The sequence below is a fragment of the Panulirus ornatus genome, chromosome 4 (genome assembly GCF_036320965.1).
Source record: "Panulirus ornatus isolate Po-2019 chromosome 4, ASM3632096v1, whole genome shotgun sequence".
In the NCBI taxonomy this organism is placed as follows: domain Eukaryota; kingdom Metazoa; phylum Arthropoda; class Malacostraca; order Decapoda; family Palinuridae; genus Panulirus; species Panulirus ornatus.
This window is the reverse complement of record NC_092227.1, coordinates 90,435,605-90,461,437: the sequence shown is the minus strand read 5'-3', so window position 1 is coordinate 90,461,437 and position 25,833 is coordinate 90,435,605. Positions and strand designations below refer to the sequence as shown.

The 25,833-nt window shown below is 42.4% G+C and overlaps 1 protein-coding gene across 1 annotated transcript in view; it reads right to left on the bottom strand.

The window, feature by feature from the left end:
* The window catches only part of LOC139764912 (uncharacterized), a 567,165-nt gene that overhangs the window by 319,624 nt on the left and 221,708 nt on the right, over positions 1 to 25,833 (bottom strand). Inside the window, exons 11-12 of the mRNA XM_071691991.1 lie at positions 22,366 to 22,481; positions 2,140 to 2,229 (exon numbers count right to left, since the gene is read on the bottom strand). Of these exons, the coding sequence (XP_071548092.1) occupies positions 2,140 to 2,229; positions 22,366 to 22,481 (206 nt within the window). The remainder of the gene's footprint in view (positions 1 to 2,139; positions 2,230 to 22,365; positions 22,482 to 25,833) is intronic.

Genomic DNA, 25,833 nt, shown 5'->3' with positions numbered 1-25,833 from the left:
ATGTGCGGAAGTCAAGAACATTATCTCGGAAAGCAAAAATGGCTATGTTTGAAGGAACAGTGGTTCCAACAATGTTGTATGGTTGCGAGGCGTGGGCTATGGATAGAGTTGTGCGCAGGAGGGTGGATGTGCTGGATATGAGATGTTTGAGGACAATATGTGGTGTGAGGTGGTTTGATCGAGTAATAATGTAAGGGTAAGAGAGATGTGGTTGAGAGAGCAGAAGAGGGTGTTTTGAAATGGTTTGGGCGCATGGAGAGAATGAGTGAGGAAAGATTGACCAAGAGGATATATGTGTCGGAGGTGGAGGGAATGAGGAGAAGTGGGAGACCAAATTGGAGGTGGAAAGATGGAGTGAAAAAGATTTTGAGTGATCAGGGCCTGAACATGCAGGAGGGTGAAAGGCGGGCAAGGAATAGAGTGAATTGGAGCGATGTGGTATACCAGGGTTGACGTGCTGTCAGTGGATTGAATCAAGGCATGTGAAGCGTCTGGGGTAAACCATGGAAAGCTGTGTAGGTATGTATATTTGCATGTGTGGACGTATGTATATACATGTGTATGGGGGTGGGTTGGGCCATTTCTTTCGTCTGTTTCCTTGCGCTACCTCACAAACGCGGGAGACAGCGACAAAGCAAAAAAAAAAAAAAAATATATATATATATCTTCGAAATGAAGAGGAGGATGAGAACAAGAGAGAAGAACCCTTCTGCCGCTTAGGTCTAGAAGGAGGCGGCTATCCCGTCTGAGGAAAGCTCTAGTTCCGTCTCACCAAGTAAGTAGAGAAACGATCAAAGGAGCAGGTGGCTGGAAATCTTCCCCTCTCATTTTTTTTTAATTTTCCAAAAGAAGGAACAGAGAAGGGGGCCAGGTGAGGATATTCCCTTAAAGGTCCAGTCCTCTGTTCTTAACGCTACCTCACTAACATGGGAAATGGCGAATAGTTTAAAAGAAAAAAGATATATATATCATTAATGGGATGGCCTTGGTTAGGGTCCCAGTTGCCCATGCCATCTTAACTTACAATAGAAAAAAAATTGAGGTCCTTCATAAGTGACCTTACCCAGCCTCTTACACAAGTCCATCTTTTCAAGGCTTAAAACATATCTCTTGCACTTTATGTGAGATGTAGATGACTTCAGGGAGTTGTAAGGCAATTGCTAACTATGCATGAAAGGGGCCACTGTCCATAAAAGTTATCCAGGGTGCATGAAATACACAAATATAGAAGACCTATGCACATTCCAAAACAGAAAATATATGGCAAACGGTAAATAATCACTACAGCCACAAAACACAAGACGGTGATTATGCTAAGTGCAGCAACATAGTGTGCATGTAATCTGAAATAATTCTAAGCATCTTTTCTAATTTCCTAACTTCTTTCAGCAAGTCTTAGTTTGCTAATTGAAACTGAAAAAAAATGCATTCTGAAATTTATGCCTCAAATTATGGATAACAGTGGCTTTACTGTGTATGGATAAAGAAACACTCAGCATGCTGTTTACATCCTACACAAGAACAAAACTAAAATGTGCTTCTCGAGTTTGGTCCTTGTACCTTGAGAAGAATAAAAAGCTAACAAAGAAGGTCCAGGAGAGGGTAACAAAGTTGGTACCAGAATGAAGAAAAGTGAATTACAAGAAAAGGATAGGAGGCCTCAAATTTGCCCACCTTGAAAAAGAGAAGATTGAGGAGTGACCTGATCACAACCTTTATGTTTTTAAACCAGAATGATGATTTAGACAGTGAAGAGCTCTTGAAAAGCTGTAGAGACAGAACAAACTGAGGAGAAAATATGAAATTAAGCATGAGACTTATTAAAAAAGATATAGAGTACTTACACTATATAGATATGGTGGATGAATGAAAAACTAAACAAGGACATGACAAATGTAAGGTGCACAAAGAAGTACAAAAAGTTTTGTGATAGAAGAGAATACTTAGAGATGGGGCCCCACAAGTATAAAAGTCCTTGCCCATGCAGTAGAAAAAAATTAATTACACGTGCCAAAATATCATTAATTCTTACACATATCAAAAGTCCTTTTGATATGTCAGTTACACATGTAATGTTTACAAAGTGCAGGTCCTATAGAACCTAACATATTGAAGAGAAATAGAAATATTAATACTTACAGGGTCTGGTTGTGATCCAGCATTAACAACGAAACTGTTATATCCAGGTATGTCTTCTGCTGTTACAAAACTCAGAACACCTGGAAGAGTCTACAAAGAAAAGACTTGTGGGGTCATTCAGACACAGCGCTGCTTAAGTAAAAAAACGTAACACTACTGCATTATACATGGACATAATAAAGGGTGAAAAATCATGACACTTGTGTATTTATTCATCAATATCAACTCTAGGAGAACAGAGTATGAAAAGTAACACTATCATAATCTTTTTTTTTTTTATTATACTTTGTTGCTGTCTCCCGCATTAGCGAGGTAGTGCAAAGAAACAGACGAAAAAGTGGCCTAACCCACCCACACACACATGTATATATACAAACACGTCCAAACACGCACATATACATACCTATACATCTCAACGTATACATATATATATATTTATATTTTATATTTTACTTTCTCGCTGTCTCCCGCGTTTGCAAGGTACCGCAAGGAAACAGACGAAAGAAATGGCCCAACCCACCCCCTTACACATGTATATACATACATGTCCACACACGCAAATATACATACCTATACATCTCGATGGACACATATATATACACACACAGACACATACATATATACCCATGAACACAATTCACACTGTCTGCCATTATTCATTCCCATCGCCACCTCGCCACACATGGCATACCATCCCCCTCCCCCCTCATGTGTGTGAGGTAGTGCTAGGAAAAGACAACAAAGGCCCCATTCGTTCACACTCAGTCTCTAGCTGTCATGTAATAATGCCCGAAACCAAAGCTCCCTTTCCACATCCAGGCCCCACAGAAATTTCCATGGTTTACCCCAGATGCTTCACATGCCCTGATTCAATCCACTGACAGCACGTCAACCCCGGTATACCATATCGATCCAATTCACTCTATTCCTTGCCCGCCTTTCACCCTCCTGCATGTTCAGGCCCCGATCACTCAAAATCTTTTTCACTCAATCTTTCCACCTCCAATTTGGTCTCCCACTTCTCCTCGTTCCCTCCACCTCCGACACACATATCCTCTTGGTCAATCTTTCCTCACTCAAAATTCTCTCCATGTGCCCAAATCATTTCAAAACACCTTCTTCTGCTATCTCAACCACACTCTTTTTATTTCCACACATCTCTCTTACCCTTACATTACTTACTCGATCAAACCATCTCACACCACATATTGTCCTCAAACATCTCATTTCCAGCAAATCCACCCTCCTGCGCACAACTCTATCCATAGCCCACGCCTTGCAACCATACAACATTGTTGGAACCACTATTCCTTCAAACATACCCATTTTTGTTTTCCCAGATAATGTTCTCGACTTCCACACATTCTTCAAGGCTCCCAGGATTTTCGCCCCCTCCCCCACCCTATGACTCACTTCCGCTTCCATGGTTCCATCTGCTGCCAGATCCACTCCTAGATATCTAAAACACTTTACTTCCTCCAGTTTTTCTCCATTCAAACTTACCTCCCAATTGACTTGACCCTCAACCCTACTGTACCGAATAACCTTGCTCTTATTCACATTTACTCTTAACTTTCTTCTTTCACACACTTTACCAAACTCAGTCACCAGCTTCTGCAGTTTCTCACATGAATCAGCCACCAGCGCTGTATCATCAGCGAATAACAAGTGACTCACTTCCCAAGCTTTCTCATCCACAACACACTTCATACTTGCCCCTCTTTCCAAAACTCTTGCATTCACCTCCCTAACAACCTCAGCCATAAACAAATCAAACAACCATGGAGACATCACACACCCCTGCCGCAAACCTACATTCACTGAGAACCAATCACTTTCCTCTCTTCATACACGTACACATGCCTTACATCATCGATAAAAACTTTTCACTGCTTCTAACAACTTGCCTCCCACACCATATATTCTTAATACCTTCCACAGAGCATCTCTATCAACTCTATCATATGCCTTCTACAGATCCATAAATGCTACATACAAATCCATTTGCTTTTCTAAGTATTTCTCACATACATTCTTCAAAGCAAACACCTGATCACACATCCTCTACCACTTCTGAAACCACACTGCTCTTCCCCAATCTGATGCTCTGTACATGCCTTCACCCTCTCAATCAATACCCTCCCATATAATTTACCAGGAATACTCAACAAACTTATACCTCTGTAATTTGAGCACTCACTCTTATCCCCTTTGCCTTTGTACAATGGCACTATGCACGCATTCCGCCAAATCCTCAGGCACCTCACCATGAGTCATACATACATTAAATAACCTTACCAACCAGTCAACAATACAGTCACCCCCTTTTCTAATAGATTCCACTGCAATGCCATCCAAACCTGCTGCCTTGCCGGCTTTCATCTTCTGCAAAGCTTTTATTACCTCTTCTCTGTTTACCAAATCATTTTCCCTAACCCTCTCACTTTCCACACCACCTCGACCAAAACACCCTATATCTGCCACTCTATCATCAAACACATTCAACAAACCTTCAAAATACTCACTCCATCTCCTTCTCACATCACCACTACTTGTTATCACCTCCCTAATAGCCCCCTTCACTGAAGTTCCCATTTTCTCCCTTGTCTTACACACTTTATTTACCTCCTTCCGGAACATCTTTTTATTCTCCCTAAAATTTAATGATACTCTCTCACCCCAACTCTCATTTGCCCTCTTTTTCACCTCTTCCACCTTTCTCTTGACCTCCTGTCTCTTTTATACATCTCCCACTCAATTGCATTTTTTCCCTGCAAAAATCGTCCAAATGCCTCTCTCTTCTCTTTCACTAATAACCTTACTTCTTCATCCCACCACTCACTACCCTTTCTAATCAACCCACCTCCCATGCTTCTCATGCCACAAGCATCTTTTGCGCAATACATCACTGATTCCCTAAATACATCCCATTCCTCCCCCACTCCCCTTACTTCCATCCTTCTCACCTTTTTCCATTCTGTACTCAGTCTCTCCTGGTACTTCCTCACACAAGTCTCCTTCCCAAGCCCACTTACTCTCACCACCCTCTTCACCCCAACATTCACTCTTCTTTTCTGAAAACCCATACAAATCTTCACCTTAGCCTCCACAAGATAATGATCAGACATCCCTCCAGTTGCACCTCTCAGCACATTAACATCCAAAAGTCTCTCTTTCGCGCGCCTGTCAATTAACACATAATCCAATAACGCTCTCTGGCCATCTCTCCTACTTACATACGTATACTTATGTATATCTCGCTTTTTAAACCAGGTATTCCCAATCACCAGTCCTTTTTCAGCACTTAAATCTACAAGCTCTTCACCATTTCCATTTACAACACTGAACACCCCATGTATACCAATTATTCCCTCAACTGCCACATTACTCACCTTTGCATTCAAATCACCCATCACTATAACCCGGTCTTGTGCATCAAAACCACTAATACACTCATTCAGCTGCTCCCAAAACACTTGCCTCTCATGATCTTTCTTCTCATGCCCAGGTGCATATGCACCAATAATCACCCATCTCTCTCCATCAACTTTCAGTTTTACCCATATTAATCGAGAATTTATTTTCTTACATTCTATCACATACTCACACAACTCCTGTTTCAGGAGTAATGCTACTCCTTCCCTTGCTCTTGTCCTCTCACTAACCCCAGACTTTACTCACAAGACATTCCCAAACCACTCTTCCCCTTTACCCTTGAGCTTCGTTTCACTCAAAAGAGCCAAAACATCCAGGTTCCTTTCCTCAAACATACTACCTATCTCTCCTATTTTCACATCTTGGTTACATCCACACACATTTAGACACCCCAATCTGAGTCTATGAGGAGGATGAGCACTCCCCATGTGACTCCTTCTGTTTCCCATTTTTTAGAGTTAAAATACATGGAGGGGAGGATTTCTGGCCCCCCGCTCCCGTCCCCTCGAGTCGACTACTACAACATGTGAGGAATGCGTGGGAGGTATTCTTTCACCCCTATCCCCAGGGATAATATATATAAATATATATATATACACATACATACACACATATACACGCACACACATATATTAAGAATATATGGTGTGGGAGGAAAGTTGTTAGAAGCAGTGAAAAGTTTTTATCGAGGATGTAAGGCATGTGTACATGTAGGAAGAGAGGAAAGTGATTGGTTCTCAGTGAATGTAGGTTTGCGGCAGGGGTGTGTGATGTCTCCATGGTTGTTTAATTTGTTTATGGATGGGGTTGTTAGGGAGGTAAATGCAAGAGTTTTGGAAAGAGGGGCAAGTATGAAGTCTGTTGGGGATGAGAGAGCTTGGGAAGTGAGTCAGTTGTTGTTCGCTGATGATACAGTGCTGGTGGCTGATTCATGTGAGAAACTGCAGAAGCTGGTGACTGAGTTTGGAAAAGTGTGTGGAAGAAGAAAGTTAAGAGTAAATGTGAATAAGAGCAAGGTTATTAGGTACAGTAGGGTTGAGGGTCAAGTCAATTGGGAGGTGAGTTTGAATGGAGAAAAACTGGAGGAAGTGAAGTGTTTTAGATATCTGGGAGTGGATCTGGCAGCGGATGGAACCATGGAAGCGGAAGTGGATCATAGGGTGGGGGAGGGGGTGAAAATCCTGGGGGCCTTGAAGAATGTGTGGAAGTCGAGAACATTATCTAGGAAGGCAAAAATGGGTATGTTTGAAGGAATAGTGGTTCCAACAATGTTGTATGGTTGCGAGGCGTGGGCTATGGATAGAGTTGTGCGCAGGAGGATGGATGTGCTGGAAATGAGATGTTTGAGGACAATGTGTGGTGTGAGGTGGTTTGATCGAGTGAGTAACGTAAGGGTAAGAGAGATGTGTGGAAATAAAAAGAGCGTGGTTGAGAGAGCAGAAGAGGGTGTTTTGAAGTGGTTTGGGCACATGAAGAGGATGAGTGAGGAAAGATTGACCAAGAGGATGTGTCGGAGGTGGAGGGAACAAGGAGAAGAGGGAGACCAAATTGGAGGTGGAAAGATGGAGTGAAAAAGATTTTGTGTGATTGGGGCCTGAACATGCAGGAGGGTGAAAGGAGGGCAAGGAATAGAGTGAATTGGAGCGATGTGGTATACCGGGGTTGACGTGCTGTCAGTGGATTGAAGCAAGGCATGTGAAGCGTCTGGGGTAAACCATGGAAAGCTGTGTAGGTATGTATATTTGCGCGTGTGGACGTATGTATATACATGTGTATGGGGGGGGGTTGGGCCATTTCTTTCGTCTGTTTCCTTGCGCTACCTCGCAAACGCGGGAGACAGCGACAAAGTATAATAAAAAAAATAAATAATAATATATATATATATATATATCTTTCTTTCTTTCAAACTATTCACCATTTCCCGCATTAGCGAGGTAGCGTTAAGAACAGAGGACTGGACCTTTGAGGGAATACCCCCACCTGGCCCAATTCTCTGTTCCTTCTTTTGGAAAATTAAAAAAAATAAAACAAGAGGGGAGGATTTCCAGCCCCCCGCTCCCTCCCCTTTTAGTCGCCTTCTACGACACGCAGGGAATACGTGGGAAGCATTCTTTCTCCCCTATATATATATATATATATATATATATATATATATATATATATATATATATATATATATATATATATATTTTTTTTTTTATACTTTGTCGCTGTCTCCCGCGTTTGCGAGGTAGCGCAAGGAAACAGACGAAAGAAATGGCCCAACCCCCCCCCATACACATGTATATACATACGTCCACACACGCAAATATACATACATACACAGCTTTCCATGGTTTACCCCAGACGCTTCACATGCCTTGATTCAATCCACTGACAGCACGTCAACCCCGGTATACCACATCGCTCCAATTCACTCTATTCCTTGCCCTCCTTTCACCCTCCTGCATGTTCAGGCCCCAATCACACAAAATCTTTTTCACTCCATCTTTCCACCTCCAATTTGGTCTCCCTCTTCTCCTTGCTCCCTCCACCTCCGACACATATATCCTCTTGGTCAATCTTTCCTCACTCATCCTCTCCATGTGCCCAAACCACTTCAAAACACCCTCTTCTGCTCTCTCAACCACGCTCTTTTTATTTCCACACATCTCTCTTACCCTTACGTTACTCACTCGATCAAACCACCTCACACCACACATTGTCCTCAAACATCTCATTTCCAGCACATCCATCCTCCTGCGCACAACTCTATCCATAGCCCACGCCTCGCAACCATACAACATTGTTGGAACCACTATTCCTTCAAACATACCCATTTTTGCTTTCCGAGATAATGTTCTCGACTTCCACACATTCTTCAAGGCCCCCAGAATTTTCGCCCCCTCCCCCACCCTATGATCAACTTCCGCTTCCATGGTTCCATCCGCTGCCAGATCCACTCCCAGATATCTAAAACACTTCACTTCCTCCAGTTTTTCTCCATTCAAACTCACCTCCCAATTGACTTGACCCTCAACCCTACTGTACCTAATAACCTTGCTCTTATTCACATTTACTCTTAACTTTCTTCTTCCACACACTTTTCCAAACTCAGTCACCAGCTTCTGCAGTTTCTCACATGAATCAGCCACCAGCGCTGTATCATCAGCGAACAACAACTGACTCACTTCCCAAGCTCTCTCATCCCCAACAGACTTCATACTTGCCCCTCTTTCCAAAACTCTTGCATTTACCTCCCTAACAACCCCATCCATAAACAAATTAAACAACCATGGAGACATCACACACCCCTGCCGCAAACCTACATTCACTGAGAACCAATCACTTTCCTCTCTTCCTACACGTACACATGCCTTACATCCTCGATAAAAACTTTTCACTGCTTCTAACAACTTTCCTCCCACACCATATATTCTTAATACCTTCCACAGAGCATCTCTATCAACTCTATCATATGCCTTCAGACACAATTGAAAATGTGAAGGAAAATAGTGAAATTGGAGAAAAAATGTAGCTTAGACATTGAAGCTTATTGATACAGTGGTTAAATTGATGAGAACTGCTATTGACGTTTGTGTAAATAAATTATACAGTTCCTTTTTTCCATAGCCAGAGGTTGAACCATTATGTGACATTCATTTTTTTCATTCATTTCAAGCTAGAAGTTTCAGTTTTCTAAATTGTTTCTTACATTTTTCATATGTATATATATGTATGTGTGTGTGTGTATATATGTGCGTATGTATGTGTATGTGTGTGTATGTGTATATGTATATATATATGTATATTATCCCTGGGGATAGGGGTGAAAGAATACTTCCTACGTATTCCTCGCGTGTCGTAGAAAGCGACTAGAGGGGACAGGAGCGGGGGGCCAGAAATCCTCCCCTCCTTGTATTAACTTTCTAAAATGGGAAACAGAAGAAGGAGTCACGCGGGGAGTGCTCATCCTCCTCGAAGGCTCAGAGTGGGGTGCCTAAATGTGTGTGGATGTAACCAAGATGTGAAAAAAGGAGAGATAGGTAGTATGTTTCAGGAAAGGAACCTGGATGTTTTGGCTCTGAGTGAAACGAAGCTCAAGGGTAAAGGGGAAGAGTGGTTTGGGAATGTCTGGGGAGTAAAGTCAGGGGTTAGTGAGAGGACAAGAGCAAGGGAAGGAGTAGCAATACTCCTGAAACAGGAGTTGTGGGAGTATGTGATAGAGTGTAAGAAAGTAAATTCTCGATTAATATGGGTAAAACTGAAAGTTGATGGAGAGAGGTGGGTGATTATTGGTGCATATGCACCTGGGCATGAGAAGAAAGATCAAGAGAGGCAAGTGTTTTGGGAGCAGCTGAATGAGTGTGTTAGTGGTTTTGATGCACGAGACCGGGTTATAGTGATGGGTGATTTGAATGCAAAGGTGAGTAATGTGGCAGTTGAGGGAATAATTGGTATACATGGGGTGTTCAGTGTTGTAAATGGAAATGGTGAAGAGCTTGTAGATTTATGTGCTGAAAAAGGACTGATGATTGGGAATACCTGGTTTAAAAAGCGAGATATACATAAGTATACTTATGTAAGTAGGAGAGATGGCCAGAGAGCGTTATTGGATTACGTGTTAATTGACAGGCGTGCGAAAGAGAGACTTTTGGATGTTAATGTGCTGAGAGGTGCAACTGGAGGGATGTCTGATCATTATCTTGTGGAGGCTACGGTGAAGATTTGTATGGGTTTTCAGAAAAGAAGAGTGAATGTTGGGGTGAAGAGGGTGGTGAGAGTAAGTGAGCTTGAGAAGGAGACCTGTGTGAGGAAGTACCAGGAGAGACTGAGTACAGAATGGAAAAAGGTGAGAACAATGGAAGCAAGGGGAGTGGGGGAGGAATGGGATGTATTTAGGGAATCAGTGATGGATTGCGCAAAAGATGCTTGTCGCATGAGAAGAGTGGGAGGTGGGCTGATTAGAAAGGGTAGTGAGTGGTGGGATGAAGAAGTAAGAGTATTAGTGAAAGAGAAGAGAGAGGCATTTGGACGATTTTTGCAGGGAAAAAAATACAATTGAGTGGGAGATGTATAAAAGAAAGAGACAGGAGGTCAAGAGAAAGGTGCAAGAGGTGAAAAAAAGGGCAAATGAGAGTTGGGGTGAGAGAGTATCATTAACTTTTAGGGAGAATAAAAAGATGTTCTGGAAGGAGGTAAATAAAGTGCGTAAGACAAGGGAGCAAATGGGAACTTCAGTGAAGGGCGCAAATGGGGAGGTGATAACAAGTAGTGGTGATGTGAGAAGGAGATGGAGTGAGTATTTTGAAGGTTTGTTGAATGTGTTTGATGATAGAGTGGCAGATATAGGGTGTTTTGGTCGAGGTGGTGTGCAAAGTGAGAGGGATAGGGAAAATGATTTGGTAAACAGAGAAGAGGTAGTGAAAGCTTTGCGAAAGATGAAAGCCGGCAAGGCAGCAGGTTTGGATGGTATTGCAGTGGAATTTATTAAAAAAGGGGGTGACTGTATTGTTGACTGGTTGGTAAGGTTATTTAATGTATGTATGACTCATGGTGAGGTGCCTGAAGATTGGCGGAATGCGTGCATAGTGCCATTGTACAAAGGCAAAGGGGATAAGAGTGAATGCTCAAATTACAGAGGTATAAGTTTGTTGAGTATTCCTGGTAAATTATATGGGAGGGTATTGATTGAGAGGGTGAAGGCATGTACAGAGCATCAGATTGGGGAAGAGCAGTGTGGTTTCAGAAGTGGTAGAGGATGTGTGGATCAGGTGTTTGCTTTGAAGAATGTATGTGAGAAATACTTAGAAAAGCAAATGGATTTGTATGTAGCATTTATGGATCTGGAGAAGGCATATATATATATATATATATATATATATATATATATATATATATATATATATATATATATATATATATATATATATATATCTCCATATAAATATATATATATATATAATGGATTTGTATGTAGCATTTATGGATCTGGAGAAGGCATATGATAGAGTTGATAGAGATGCTCTGTGGAAGGTATTAAGAATATATGGTGTGGGAGGAAAGTTGTTAGAAGCAGTGAAAAGTTTTTATCGAGGATGTAAGGCATGTGTTCGTGTAGAAAGAGAGGAAAGTGATTGGTTCTCAGTGAATGTAGGTTTGCGGCAGGGGTGTGTGATGTCTCCATGGTTGTTTAATTTGTTTATGGATGGGGTTGTTAGGGAGGTGAATGCAAGAGTTTTGGAAAGAGGGGCAAGTATGAAGTATGTTGGGGATGAGAGAGCTTGGGAAGTGAGTCAGTTGTTGTTCGCTGATGATACAGCGCTGGTGGCTGATTCATGTGAGAAACTGCAGAAGCTGGTGACTGAGTTTGGAAAAGTGTGTGGAAGAAGAAAGTTAAGAGTAAATGTGAATAAGAGCAAGGTTATTAGGTACAGTAGGGTTGAGGGTCAAGTCAATTGGGAGGTGAGTTTGAATGGAGAGAAACTGGAGGAAGTGAAGTGTTTTAGATATCTGGGAGTGGATCTGGCAGCGGATGGAACCATGGAAGCGGAAGTGGATCATAGGGTGGGGGAGGGGGCGAAAATCCTGGGGGCCTTGAAGAATGTGTGGAAGTCGAGAACATTATCTCGGAAAGCAAAAATGGGTATGTTTGAAGGAATAGTGGTTCCAACAATGTTGTATGGTTGCGAGGCGTGGGCTATGGATAGAGTTGTGCGCAGGAGGATGGATGTGCTGGAAATGAGATGTTTGAGGACAATGTGTGGTGTGAGGTGGTTTGATCGAGTGAGTAACGTAAGGGTAAGAGAGATGTGTGGAAATAAAAAGAGCGTGGTTGAGAGAGCAGAAGAGGGTGTTTTGAAGTGGTTTGGGCACATGGAGAGGATGAGTGAGGAAAGATTGACCAAGAGGATATATGTGTCAGAGGTGGAGGGAACAAGGAGAAGAGGGAGACCAAATTGGAGGTGGAAAGATGGAGTGAAAAAGATTTTGTGTGATCGGGACCTGAACATGCAGGAGGGTGAAAGGAGGGCAAGGAATAGAGTGAATTGGAGCGATGTGGTATACCGGGGTTGACGTGCTGTCAGTGGATTGAAGCAAGGCATGTGAAGAGTCTGGGGTAAACCATGGAAAGCTGTGTAGGTATGTATATTTGCGTGTGTGGACGTATGTATATACATGTGTATGGGGGGGGTTGGGCCATTTCTTTCGTCTGTTTCCTTGCGCTACCTCGCAAACGCGGGAGACAGCGACAAAGTATGATAAAAAAATAAAAATATATTATTTATTTTCTCTATCATATGCCTTCTCCAGATCCATAAATGCTACATACAAATCCATTTGCTTTTCTAAGTATTTCTCACATACATTCTTCAAAGCAAACACCTGATCCACACATCCTCTACCACTTCTGAAACCACACTGCTCTTCCCCAATCTGATGCTCTGTACATGCCTTCACCCTCTCAATCAATACCCTCCCATATAATTTACCAGGAATACTCAACAAACTTATATCTCTGTAATTTGAGCACTCACTCTTATCCCCTTTGCCTTTGTACAATGGCACTATGCACGCATTCCGCCAATCCTCAGGCACCTCACCATGAGTCATACATACATTAAATAACCTTACCAACCAGTCAACAATACAGTCACCCCCTTTTTTAATAAATTCCACTGCAATACCATCCAAACCCGCTGCCTTGCCGGCTTTCATCTTCTGCAAAGCTTTCACTACCTCTTCTCTGTTTACCAAATCATTTTCCCTAATCTCTCACTTTGCACACCACCTCGACCAAAACACCCTATATCTGCCACTCTATCATCAAACACATTCAACAAACCTTCAAAATACTCACTCCATCTCCTTCTCACATCACCACTACTTGTTATCACCTCCCCACTTGCGCCCTTCACCGAAGTTCCCATTTGCTCCCTTGTCTTACGCACTTTATTTACCTCCTTCCAGAACATCTTTTTATTCTCCCTAAAATTTAATGATACTCTCTCACCCCAACTCTCATTTGCCCTCTTTTTCACCTCTTGCACCTTTCTCTTGACCTCCTGTCTCTTTCTTTTATACATCTCCCACTCAATTGCATTTTTTCCCTGCAAAAATCGTCCAAATGCCTCTCTCTTCTCTTTCACTAATACTCTTACTTCTTCATCCCACCACTCACTACCCTTTCTAATCAGCCCACCTCCCACTCTTCTCATGCGACAAGCATCTTTTGCGCAATCCATCACTGATTCCCTATATACATCCCATTCCTCCCCCACTCCCCTTACGTCCATTGTTCTCACCTTTTTCCATTCTGTACTCAGTCTCTCCTGGTACTTCCTCACACAGGTCTCCTTCTCAAGCTCACTTACTCTCACCACCCTCTTCACCCCAACATTCACTCTTCTTTTCTGAAAACCCATACAAATCTTCACCTTAGCCTCCACAAGATAATGATCAGACATCCCTCCAGTTGCACCTCTCAGCACATTAACATCCAAAAGTCTCTCTTTCGCACGCCTGTCAAATAACACGTAATCCAATAACGCTCTCTGGCCATCTCTCCTACTTACATAAGTATACTTATGTATATCTCACTTTTTAAACCAGGTATTCCCAATCATCAGTCCTTTTTCAGCACATAAATCTACAAGCTCTTCACCATTTCCATTTACAAGACTGAACACCCCATGTATACCAATTATTCCCTCAACTGCCACATTACTCACCTTTGCATTCAAATCACCCATCACTATGACCCGGTCTCGTGCATCAAAACCACTAACACACTCATTCAGCTGCTCCCAAAACACTTGCCTCTCTTTTTTTTTGCTTTGTCGCTGTCTCCCGCATTTGCGAGGTAGCACAAGGAAACAGACGAAAGAAATGGCCCAACCCACCCCCTTACACATGTATATGCATACGTCCACACACGCAAATATACATACCTACACAGCTTTCCATGGTTTACCCCAGACGCTTCACATGCCGTGATTCAATCCACTGACAGCACGTCAACCCCGGTATACCACATTGCTCCAACTCACTCTATTCCTTGCCCTCCTTTCACCCTCCTGCATGTTCAGGCCCCGATCACACAAAATCTTTTTCACTCCATCTTTCCACCTCCAATTTGGTCTCCCTCTTCTCCTCGTTCCCTCCACCTCCGACACATATATCCTCTTGGTCAATCTTTCCTCACTCATTCTCTCCATGTGACCAAACCATTTCGAAACACCCTCCTCTGCTCTCTCAACCACGCTCTTTTTATTTCCACACATCTCTCTTACCCTTACGTTACTTACTCGATCAAACCACCTCACACCATACATTGTCCTCAAACATCTCATTTCCAGCACATCCATCCTCCTGCACACAACTCTATCCATAGTCCACGCCTCGCAACCATACAACATTGTTGGAACCACTATTCCTTCAAACATACCCATTTTTGCTCTCCGAGATAATGTTCTCGACTTCCAGACATTCTTCAAGGCTCCCAGAATTTTCGCCCCCTCCCCCACCCTATGATCCACTTCCGCTTCCATGGTTCCATCCGCTGCCAGATCCACTCCCAGATATCTAGAACACTTCACTTCCTCCAGTTTTTCTCCATTCAAACTCACCTCCCAGTTGACTTGACCCTCAACCCTACTGTACCTAATAACCTTGCTCTTATTCACATTTACTCTTAACTTTCTTCTTTCACACACTTTACCAAACTCAGTCACCAGCTTCTGTAGTTTCTCACATGAATCAGCCACCAGCGCTGTATCATCAGCGAACAACAACTGACTCACTTCCCAAGCTCTCTCATCCCCAACCGACTTCATACTTGCCCCTCTTTCCAAAACTCTTGCATTCACCTCCCTAACAACCCCCCCATATATATATATATATATATATATATATATATATATATATATATATATATATATATATATATATATATGTCTCCATGGTTGTTTAATTTGTTTATGGATGAGGTTGTTAGGGAGGTGAATGCAAGGGTTTTGGAAAGAGGGGCAAGTATGAAGTCTGTTGGGGATGAGAGAGCTTGGGAAGTGAGTCAGTTGTTGTTCGCTGATGATACAGCACTGGTGGCTGATTCATGTGAGAAACTGCAGAAGCTGGTGACTGAGTTTGGTAAAGTGTGTGAAAGAAGAAAGTTAAGAGTAAATGTGAATAAGAGCAAGGTTATTAGGTACAGTAGGGTTGAGGGTCAAGTCAATTGGGAGGTAAGTTTGAATGGAGAAAAACTGGAGGAAGTGAAGTGTTTTAGATAACTGGGAGTGGATCTGGCAGCGGATGGAACCATGGAAGCGGAAGTGGATCATAGGGTGGGGGAGGGGGCGAAAATTCTGGGGGCCTTGAAGAATGTGTGGAAGTCGAGAACATTAACTCTGAAAGCAAAAATGGGTATGTTTGAAGGAATAGTGGTTCCAGCAATGTTGTATGGTTGCGAGGCGTAGGCTATGGATAGAGTTGTGCGCAGGAGGATGGATGTGCTGGAAATGAGATGTTTGAGGGCAATGTGTGGTGTGAGGTGGTTTGATCGAGTAAGTAACGTAAGGGTAAGAGAGATGTGTGGAAATAAAAAGAGCGTGGTTGAGAGAGCAGAAGAGGGTGTTTTGAAATGGTTTGGGCACATGGAGAGAATGAGTGAGGAAAGATTGGCCAAGAGGATATATGTGTCGGAGGTGGAGGGATCGAGGAGAAGTGGGAGACCAAATTGGAGGTGGAAAGATGGAGTGAAAAAGATTTTCTGTGATCGGGGCCTGAACATGCAGGAGGGTGAAAGGAGGGCAAGGAATAGAGTGAATTGGATCGATGTGGTATACCGGGGTTGATGTGCTGTCAGTGGATTGAATCAGGGTATGTGAAGCGTCTCGGGTAAACCATGGAAAGCTGTGTAGGTATGTATATTTGCGTGTGTGGATGTATGTATATACATGTGTATGGGGGTGGGTTGGGCCATTTCTTTCGTCTGCTTCCTTGCGCTATCTCGCAAACGCGGGAGACAGCGACAAAGCAAAAAAAAAAAAATATATATATATATATATATATATATATATATATATATATATATATATATATATATATATATATATATATATATATATATGTGTGTCTGATGACAGAGTGGCAGATATAGGGTGTTTTGGTCGAGGTGGTGTGCAAAGTGAGAGGGTTAGGGAAAATGATTTGGTAAACAGAGAAGAGGTAGTAAAAGCTTTGCGGAAGATGAAAGCCGGCAAGGCAGCAGGTTTGGATGGTATTGCAGTGGAATTTATTAAGAAAGGGGGTGACTGTATTGTTGACTGGTTGGTAAGGTTATTTAATGTATGTATGACTCATGGTGAGGTGCCTGAGGATTGGCGGAATGCGTGCATAGTGCCATTGTACAAAGGCAAAGGGGATAAGAGTGAGTGCTCAAATTACAGAGGTATAAGTTTGTTGAGTATTCCTGGTAAATTATATGGGAGGGTATTGATTGAGAGGGTGAAGGCATGTACAGAGCATCAGATTGGGGAAGAGCAGTGCGGTTTCAGAAGTGGTAGAGGATGTGTGGATCAGGTGTTTGCTTTGAAGAATGTATGTGAGAAATACTTAGAAAAGCAAATGGATTTGTATGTAGCATTTATGGATCTGGAGAAGGCATATGATAGAGTTGATAGAGATGCTCTGTGGAAGGTATTAAGAATATATGGTGTGAGAGGCAAGTTGTTAGAAGCAGTGAAAAGTTTTTATCGAGGATGTAAGGCATGTGTACGTGTAGGAAGAGAGGAAAGTGATTGGTTCTCAGTGAATGTAGGTTTGCGGCAGGGGTGTGTGATGTCTCCATGGTTGTTTAATTTGTTTATGGATGGGGTTGTAAAGGAGGTAAATGCAAGAGTCCTGGAAAGAGGGGCAAGTATGAAGTCTGTTGGGGATGAGAGAGCTTGGGAAGTGAGTCAATTGTTGTTCGCTGATGATACAGCGCTGGTGGCTGATTCATGTGAGAAACTGCAGAAGCTGGTGACTGAGTTTGGTAAAGTGTGTGGAAGAAGAAAGTTGAGAGTAAATGTGAATAAGAGCAAGGTTATTAGGTACAGTAGGGGTGAGGGTCAAGTCAATTGGGAGGTGAGTTTGAATGGAGAAAAACTGGAGGAAGTGAAGTGTTTTAGATATCTGGGAGTGGATCTGTCAGCGGATGGAACCATGGAAGCGGAAGTGGATCATAGGGTGGGGGAGGGGGCGAAAATTTTGGGAGCCTTGAAAAATGTGTGGAAGTCGAGAACATTATCTCGGAAAGCAAAAATGGGTATGTTTGAGGGAATAGTGGTTCCAACAATGCTGTATGGTTGCGAGGCGTGGGCTATGGATAGAGATGTGCGCAGGAGGATGGATGTGCTGGAAATGAGATGTTTGAGGACAATGTGTGGTGTGAGGTGGTTTGATCGAGTAAGTAACGTAAGGGTAAGAGAGATGTGTGGAAATAAAAAGAGCGTGGTCGAGAGAGCAGAAGAGGGTGTTTTGAAATGGTTTGGGCACATGGAGAGAATGAGTGAGGAGAGATTGACCAAGAGGATATATGTGTCGGAGGTGGAGGGAACGAGGAGAAGAGGGAGACCAAATTGGAGGTGGAAAGATGGAGTGAAAAAGATTTTGTGTGATCGGGGCCTGAACATGCAGGAGGGTGAAAGGAGGGCAAGAAATAGAGTGAATTGGAGTCATGTGGTATACAGGGGTTGACGTGCTGTCAGTGGAATGAAGCAAGGCATGTGAAGCGTCTGGGGTAAACCATGGAAAGCTGTGTAGGTATGTATATTTGCGTGTCTGGATGTGTGTATGTACATGTGTATGGGGGGGGGGGTTGGGCCATTTCTTTCGTCTGTTTCCTTGCGCTACCTCGCAAACGCGGGAGACAGCGACAAAGTATAAAAAAAAAAAAAAAAAAAAAAAAAAAAATATATATATATGAGAGTTGGGGTGAGAGAGTATCATTAAATTTTAGGGAGAATAAAAAGATGTTCTGGAAGGAGGTAAATAAAGTGCGTAAGACAAGGGAGCAAATGGGAACTTCAGTGAAGGGCGCAAATGGGGAGGTGATAACAAGTAGTGGTGATGTGAGAAGGAGATGGAGTGAGTATTTTGAAGGTTTGTTGAATGTGTTTGATGATAGAGTGGCAGATATAGGGTGTTTTGGTCGAGGTGGTGTGCAAAGTGAGAGGGTTAGGGAAAATGATTTGGTAAACAGAGAAGAGGTAGTGAAAGCTTTGCAGAAGATGAAAGCCGGCAAGGCAGCAGGTTTGGATGGTATTGCAGTGGAATTTATTAAAAAAGGGGGTGACTGTATTGTTGACTGGTTGGTAAGGTTATTTAATGTATGTATGACTCATGGTGAGGTGCCTGAGGATTGGCGGAATGCGTGCATAGTGCCATTGTACAAAGGCAAAGGGGATAAGAGTGAGTGCTCAAATTACAGTGGTATAAGTTTGTTGAGTATTCCTGGTAAATTATATGGGAGGGTATTGATTGAGAGGGTGAAGGCATGTACAGAGCATCAGATTGGGGAAGAGCAGTGTGGTTTCAGAAGTGGTAGAGGATGTGTGGATCAGGTGTTTGCTTTGAAGAATGTATGTGAGAAATACTTAGAAAAGCAAATGGATTTGTATGTAGTAAATGTGAATAAGAGCAAGGTTATTAGGTACAGTAGGGTTGAGGGTCAAGTCAATTGGGAGGTAAGTTTTAATGGAGAAAACTGGAGGAAGTAAAGTGTTTTAGATATCTGGGAGTGGATCCGGCAGCGGATGGAACCATGGAAGCGGAAGTGAATCATAGGGTGGGGGAGGGGGCGAAAATCCTGGGAGCCTTGAAGAATGTGTGGAAGTTGAGAACATTATCTCGGAAAGCAAGAATGGCTATGTTTGAAGGAATAGTGGTTCCAACAATGTTGTATGGTTGCGAGGCGTGAGCTATGGATAGAGTTGTGCGCAGGAGGGTGGATGTGCTGGAAATGAGATGTTTGAGGACAATGTGTGGTGTGAGGTGGTTTGATCGAGTAAGTAATGTAAGGGTAAGAGAGATGTGTGGAAATAAAAAGAGCGTGGTTGAGAGAGCAGAAGAGGGTGTTTTGAAATGGTTTGGGCACATGGAGAGAATGAGTGAGGAAAGATTGACCAACAGGATATATGTGTCGGAGGTGGAGGGAACGAGGAGAAGTGGGAGACCAAATTGGAGGTGGAAAGATGGAGTGAAAAAGATTTTGTGTGATCGGGGCTGAACATGCAGGAGGGTGAAAGGAAGGCAAGGAATAGAGTGAATTGGATCGATGTGGTATACCGGGGTTGACTTGCTGCCAGTGGATTGAATCAGGGAATGTGAAGCGTCCGGGGTAAACCATGGAAAGTTGTGTGGGGCTTGGCTGTGGAAAGGGAGCTGTGGTTTCGGGCATTATAGCATGACAGCTGGAGACTGAGTGTGAACGAATGGGGCCTTTGTTGTCTTTTCCTAGCGCTACCTCGCACACATGAGGGGAGAGGGGGATGGTATTCCATGTGTGGCGAGGCGGCGATGGGAATGAATAAAGGCAGACAGTGTGAATTGTGTGCATGGGTATATATGTGTGTGTCTGTGTGTGTATATATATGTGTACATTGAAATGTATAGGTATGTATATTTGCGTGTGTGGATGTGTGTGTATATACATGTGTATGGGGTGGGTTGGGCCATTTCTTTCGTCTGTTTCCTTGCGCTATCTCACAAATGCGGGAGACAGCGACAAAGCAAAATAAAAAAATAAAAAATAAACATAACACATACTGTCTGCCCTTATTCATTCCTCTCGCCACCCCACCACACATGAAATGACAACCCCCTACCCCCGCATGTGCGTGAGGTAGCGCTAGGAAAAGAAAACAAATGCCACATTTGTTCACACTTAGTCTCTAGATGTCATGTATAATGCACCGAAACCACAGCTCCCCTCCACATCCAGGCCCAACAAACCTTTCCATGGTTTACCCCAGATGCTCACATGCCCTGGTTCAATCCATTGACAGCATGTCAACCCCAGTATACCACATCGTTCCAATTCACTCTATTCCTTACATGCCTTTCACCCTCTTGCATGTTCAGACCCCTATCGCTCAAAATCTTTTTCACTCCATCATTCCATCTCCAATTTGGTCTCCCACTTCTCCCCATTCCCTCCACCCCTGACACATATATCGTCTTTGTCAATCTTTCCTCACTCATTCTCTCCATGTGACCAAACCATTTCAATACACCCTCTTCTGCTCTCTCAACCACACTTTTTTTTATTACCACAAATCTCTCTTACCCTTTCATTACTTACTCAATCAAACCACCTCACACCACATATTGTCCTCAAACATCTCATTTCCAGCACATCCACCCTCCTCTGCATGCCTTGCAACTATATAACATTGTTGGAACCACTATTTCTTCAAACATACCCATTTTTGCTTTCCAAGATAACGTTCTCAACTTCCACACATATTTCAACACTCCCAGAACCTTCGCCCCCTTCCCCACCCTATGATTCAATTCCGCTTCCATGGTTCCATCCACTGCCAGATCCACTCCCAAATGTCTAAAACACTTCACTTCCTCCAGTTTTTCTCCATTCAAACTTACCTCCCAATTGACCTGTCCCTTGGCCCTGCTGTACCTAATAACCTTGCTCTTATTCACATTTACTCTCAGCTTTCTTCATTCACACACATTACCAAACTCAGTCACCAGCTTCTGCAGTTTCTCACACGAATCAGCCACCAGCCAGCGCTGTATCATCAGTGAACAACAACTGACTCACTTCCCAAGCTCTCTAATCCACAACAGACTGCATACTTGCCCCTCTTTCCAAAACTCATGCATTCACCTCCCTAACAACCCCGTCCATAAACAAATTAAACAACCATGGAGACATCACAAAACCCTGCCGCAAATCAACATTCACCAAGAACCAATCACTTCCCTATCTTCCTACTCGTACACATGCCTTACATCCTCGATAAAAACTTTTCACTGCTTCTAACAACTTTCCTCCCACACCATATATTCTTAATACCTTACACAGAGCATCTCTATCAACTCTATCATATGCCTTCTCCAGATCCATAAGTGCTACATCCAATCCATTTGCTTTTTTAAGTATTTCTCACATACATTCTTCAAAGGAAACACCTAATTCACACATCCTCTACTACTTCTGAAACCACACTGCTCTTCCCCAATCTGATGCTCTGTACATGCCTTCACCCTTTCAATCAATACCCTTCCATAAAATTTTCTAGGAATACTAAACAAACTTATACCTCTGTAATATGAGCACTCACTATTATCCCCTTTGCCTTTGTTCAATGGCACTATGCAAGCATTCTGCCAATCCTCAGGCACCTCACCATGAGTCATACATACATTAAATAACCTTATCAACCAGTCAACAATACAGTCACCCCCTTTTTTAATAAATTCCACTGCAATACCATCTAAACCCGCTGCCTTGCTGGCTTTCATCTTCCGCGAAGCTTTTACTACCTCTTCTCTGTTTACCAAATCATTCTCCCTAATCCTCACTTTGCACACCACCTCAACCAAAACACCCTATATCTGCCACATTCAACAAACCTTCAAAATACTCACTCCATCCTTCTCACATCACCACAAATTGTTATCACCTCCCCATTAGCCCCCTTCACTGATGTTCCTATTTGTTCCCTTGTCTTACACACTTTAGTCATCTCATTCCAAAACATCTTTTTATTCTCCCTAAAATCTTATGTATCCACAAAAATTACTTACCAAAGCCTTAGAAGCATCGATGGACACTATTTTAGCACTGGCAAAGGTTGTCTGAACAAAGGCACCATGAACTTCATTAGGAAGAGGTGGCATATCATCTAGGTAAGTTGCTTCACCTGTAAGTAATCAAGGGAATTTCAGAAATCACAAATATAATGCTTCCAAGGGATAAGATATCTACGTATGGGGTGGATTATTTTCATTTCTGCAATCTGATAATTCAATTCATATCACTTGTGATGTATAAAAATTTCTCACCTGAGAAAAAATGTTTTTGTTCTAAAGTGGGGCATGCACAATCTTTTACTGTATGTACCTAAACCAGTGCTCTATGCATCAAAAATCTAATGTCAGACTTAAGAGTATTTTCCTCGTTTTTACTTTAGCTATGTCTGTGTCTTACTCTAAATATTTTCATACCTAATTTTTGTGCTGTTCTTACTGTTCATTTTTATTACATTTTATGCTATGGTGCTAAGAAATGCTATAAAATCAAAATGAAAAAAAAAAATGCTCATATGATCAAAGATCTATGAGTCAGGTCATCAAAGATGCCTTATTTTCTTTAGAATAGAATATTTTCTATTTCTGAGCATGTCAGCCAGTCAGTGGTATTCTGTGTGTATTGAAAAGTTAGGCATCCTGTTTTTCAATAATCTTAAAATGCCTTTATATTGCAGTTTTTGCTTAAACAGACAGATCCTTGAGGAGAAGCTGCCTGCAGTTACTGAAAATAGCTGCTCTAACCCACTGTCTATAGCTGCTCTAACCTACTGTCTATAGCTGCTCTAACCTACTCTCTATCAAGAAAAGTGAACCAACACTGCAGCGTAGAGCTAGCTGATTAAGTTTCAAAGTTGGCCTGGGAGGGTTTATAAGTTGGACTGCTCTTGACTCATCTCTATCATGTAAAGATGCAAGCTAGAACCACCTTAGATGTGAGAACAGCACTCCATGCAAGGATGGATTAATCCTTTGTATAAATGGAGCTACTGTTCAGATGAATAGAAAGACTTCTAAACAGGACACCAAGTTTCTTAGGGGCAGCCTTAACTATTTCTGTAATATGGGGCTTCCAAGATAGAGTGGATGTTACAGCAACTTGATTAACTATTTGTACTGTACAGGGAGGGAGCTTTACATTCATGGGCCCCTATCTCTTGAGCACTGTCTACTATCATATAACCTCTTGAAATTACGTATGTTGTCCTCACCAATACTTTCTTCCTTGCTTACAAGTTTCTTATTTCAAGTTATGCCCCCTGTTTGCTCTATCCCAACATCTCTTCAAGTACTGTCAATTGACCACTTCATCTAGCTCTTTTATAAACTTAGAGGTTGTGATCATGTCACCCCTCGGTCTTTTCTCTTCCAACGTGGGTAAATTTACAGCCTCCAGCCTTTCCCTGTAGCTTAGTTCTTTTAATGTTGGAACCTTCTTTGTAGCCATCCTCTGGAGTGTCTCAGAGTTTTTCATTTCTTTATGCATGGTGAACAAACTTGAGAGGCATATTCTAGCTTTGGCCTTATGTAAGATATGGATAACTTGCTGTATATTTCTTTATCTATGTACTTGAAAGTTATTCTGATATTTGGCAGAAGACAGTTTGCCTCCTTAGCTATGCTCCAAACTTAGAACTCGAGGAATTTCTTCTTTTTTAACTGGAGGCACCAGACAAAAGTCTACATCAAGGATGGGCCTTAATTGGACTATACAGTCATAGATGAAAGAGAAAAAGAAAAGATGAAGAAATGTACTTATGTATTTTGGAGGATGATTTCTTCTCCCAAGTCCCTCACAAACGGAGTGAGCCAGTAATGTTAGCGAGAAGCAATTCAAGAGTTAAGGGACCCCAAATTTATTCTTCTCCTCCCAATCAGGTAAATCAAACTTTCCAAGTAGTGCAGCAAGGTGCTAAGCCCTTTAAAAGTATGCCTTTTTTGCCAGTAATGACAAGAAATCTGTTTCAAACTTTGGAGGGTGTAGAGAACAACAAACACAAGGTCAGGCTGGATGGTGATGCCATCATCTAAAGTCAGGTGGAAAAGCTCGATGATGTATCCAATGTCATGGAGAATGTCTTTCATGGTCCTGATGATAACCTACGATTAATTCATTATGTAGAAGCCAATGATGTACTCAAGAACAGATGAGGGGAGGTTTTAGAAAAATATCAACCATTTGTTTTTCCAAACAAAACTAATAACTTTACTATTTCAGAAGTACTGCCCAGGATCAAGTAAGTGAATGCCTTCTTTAACAGTGTATTCAGTCTCAATAACAGATCAGTGACCTTTCTTTGTAGGAGGGAGGAGCGTTCATAATCTTGTGGCAGCATTCTTACATTTGGCCTGATATGTTTATGAAGTCGTCCTCGCGTGTCGTAGAAGGCGACTATAGGGGACGGGAGCGGGGTTCCAGAAATCCTCCCCTCCTTGTATCTTTTAACTTTCTAAAATGGGAAACAGAAGAAGGAGTCACGCGGGGAGTGCTCATCCTCCTCAAAGGCTCAGACTGGGGTTTCTAAATGTGTGTGGATGTAACCAAGATGTGAAAAAAGGAGAGATAGGTAGTATGTTTGAGGAAAGGAACCTGGATGTTTTGGTGCTGAGTGAAACGAAGCTCAAGGGTAAAGGGGAAGAGTGGTTTGGGAATGTCTTGGGAGTAAAGTCAGGGGTTAGTGAGAGGACAAGAGCAAGGGAAGGAGTAGCACTACTCCTGAAACAGGAGTTGTGGGAGTATGTGATAGAACGTAAGAAAGTAAATTCTCGATTAATATGGGTAAGACTGAAAATTGATGGAGAGAGATGGGTGATTATTGGTACATATGCACCTGGGCATGAGAAGAAAGATCATGAGAGGCAAGTGTTTTGGGAGCAGCTGAATGTGTGTTAGTGGTTTTGATGCACAAGACCGGGTTATAGTGATGGGTGATTTGAATGCAAAGGTGAGTAATGTGGCAGTTGAGGGAATATGTGGTATACATGGGGTGTTCAGTGTTGTAAATGGAAATGGTGAAGAGCTTGTAGATTTATGTGCTGAAAAAGGACTGGTGATTGGGAATACCTGGTTTAAAAAGCGAGATATACATAAGTATACGTATGTAAGTAGGAAAGATGGCCAGAGAGTGTTATTGGATTACGTGTTAATTGACAGGCGCGCGAAAGAGAGACTTTTGGATGTTAATGTGCTGAGAGGTGCAACTGGAGGGATGTCTGATCATTATCTTGTGGAGGCTAAGGTGAAGATTGGTATGGGTTTTCAGAAAAGAAGGGTGAATGTTGGGGTGAAGAGGGTGGTGAGAGTAAGTGAGCTTGGGAAGGACACTTGTGTGAAGAAGTACCAGGAGAGACTGAGTACAGAATGGAAAAAGGTGAGAACAATGGAAGTAAGGGGAGTGGGGGAGGAATGGGATGTATTTAGGGAATCAGTGATGGATTGCGCAAAAGATGCTTGTGGCACGAGAA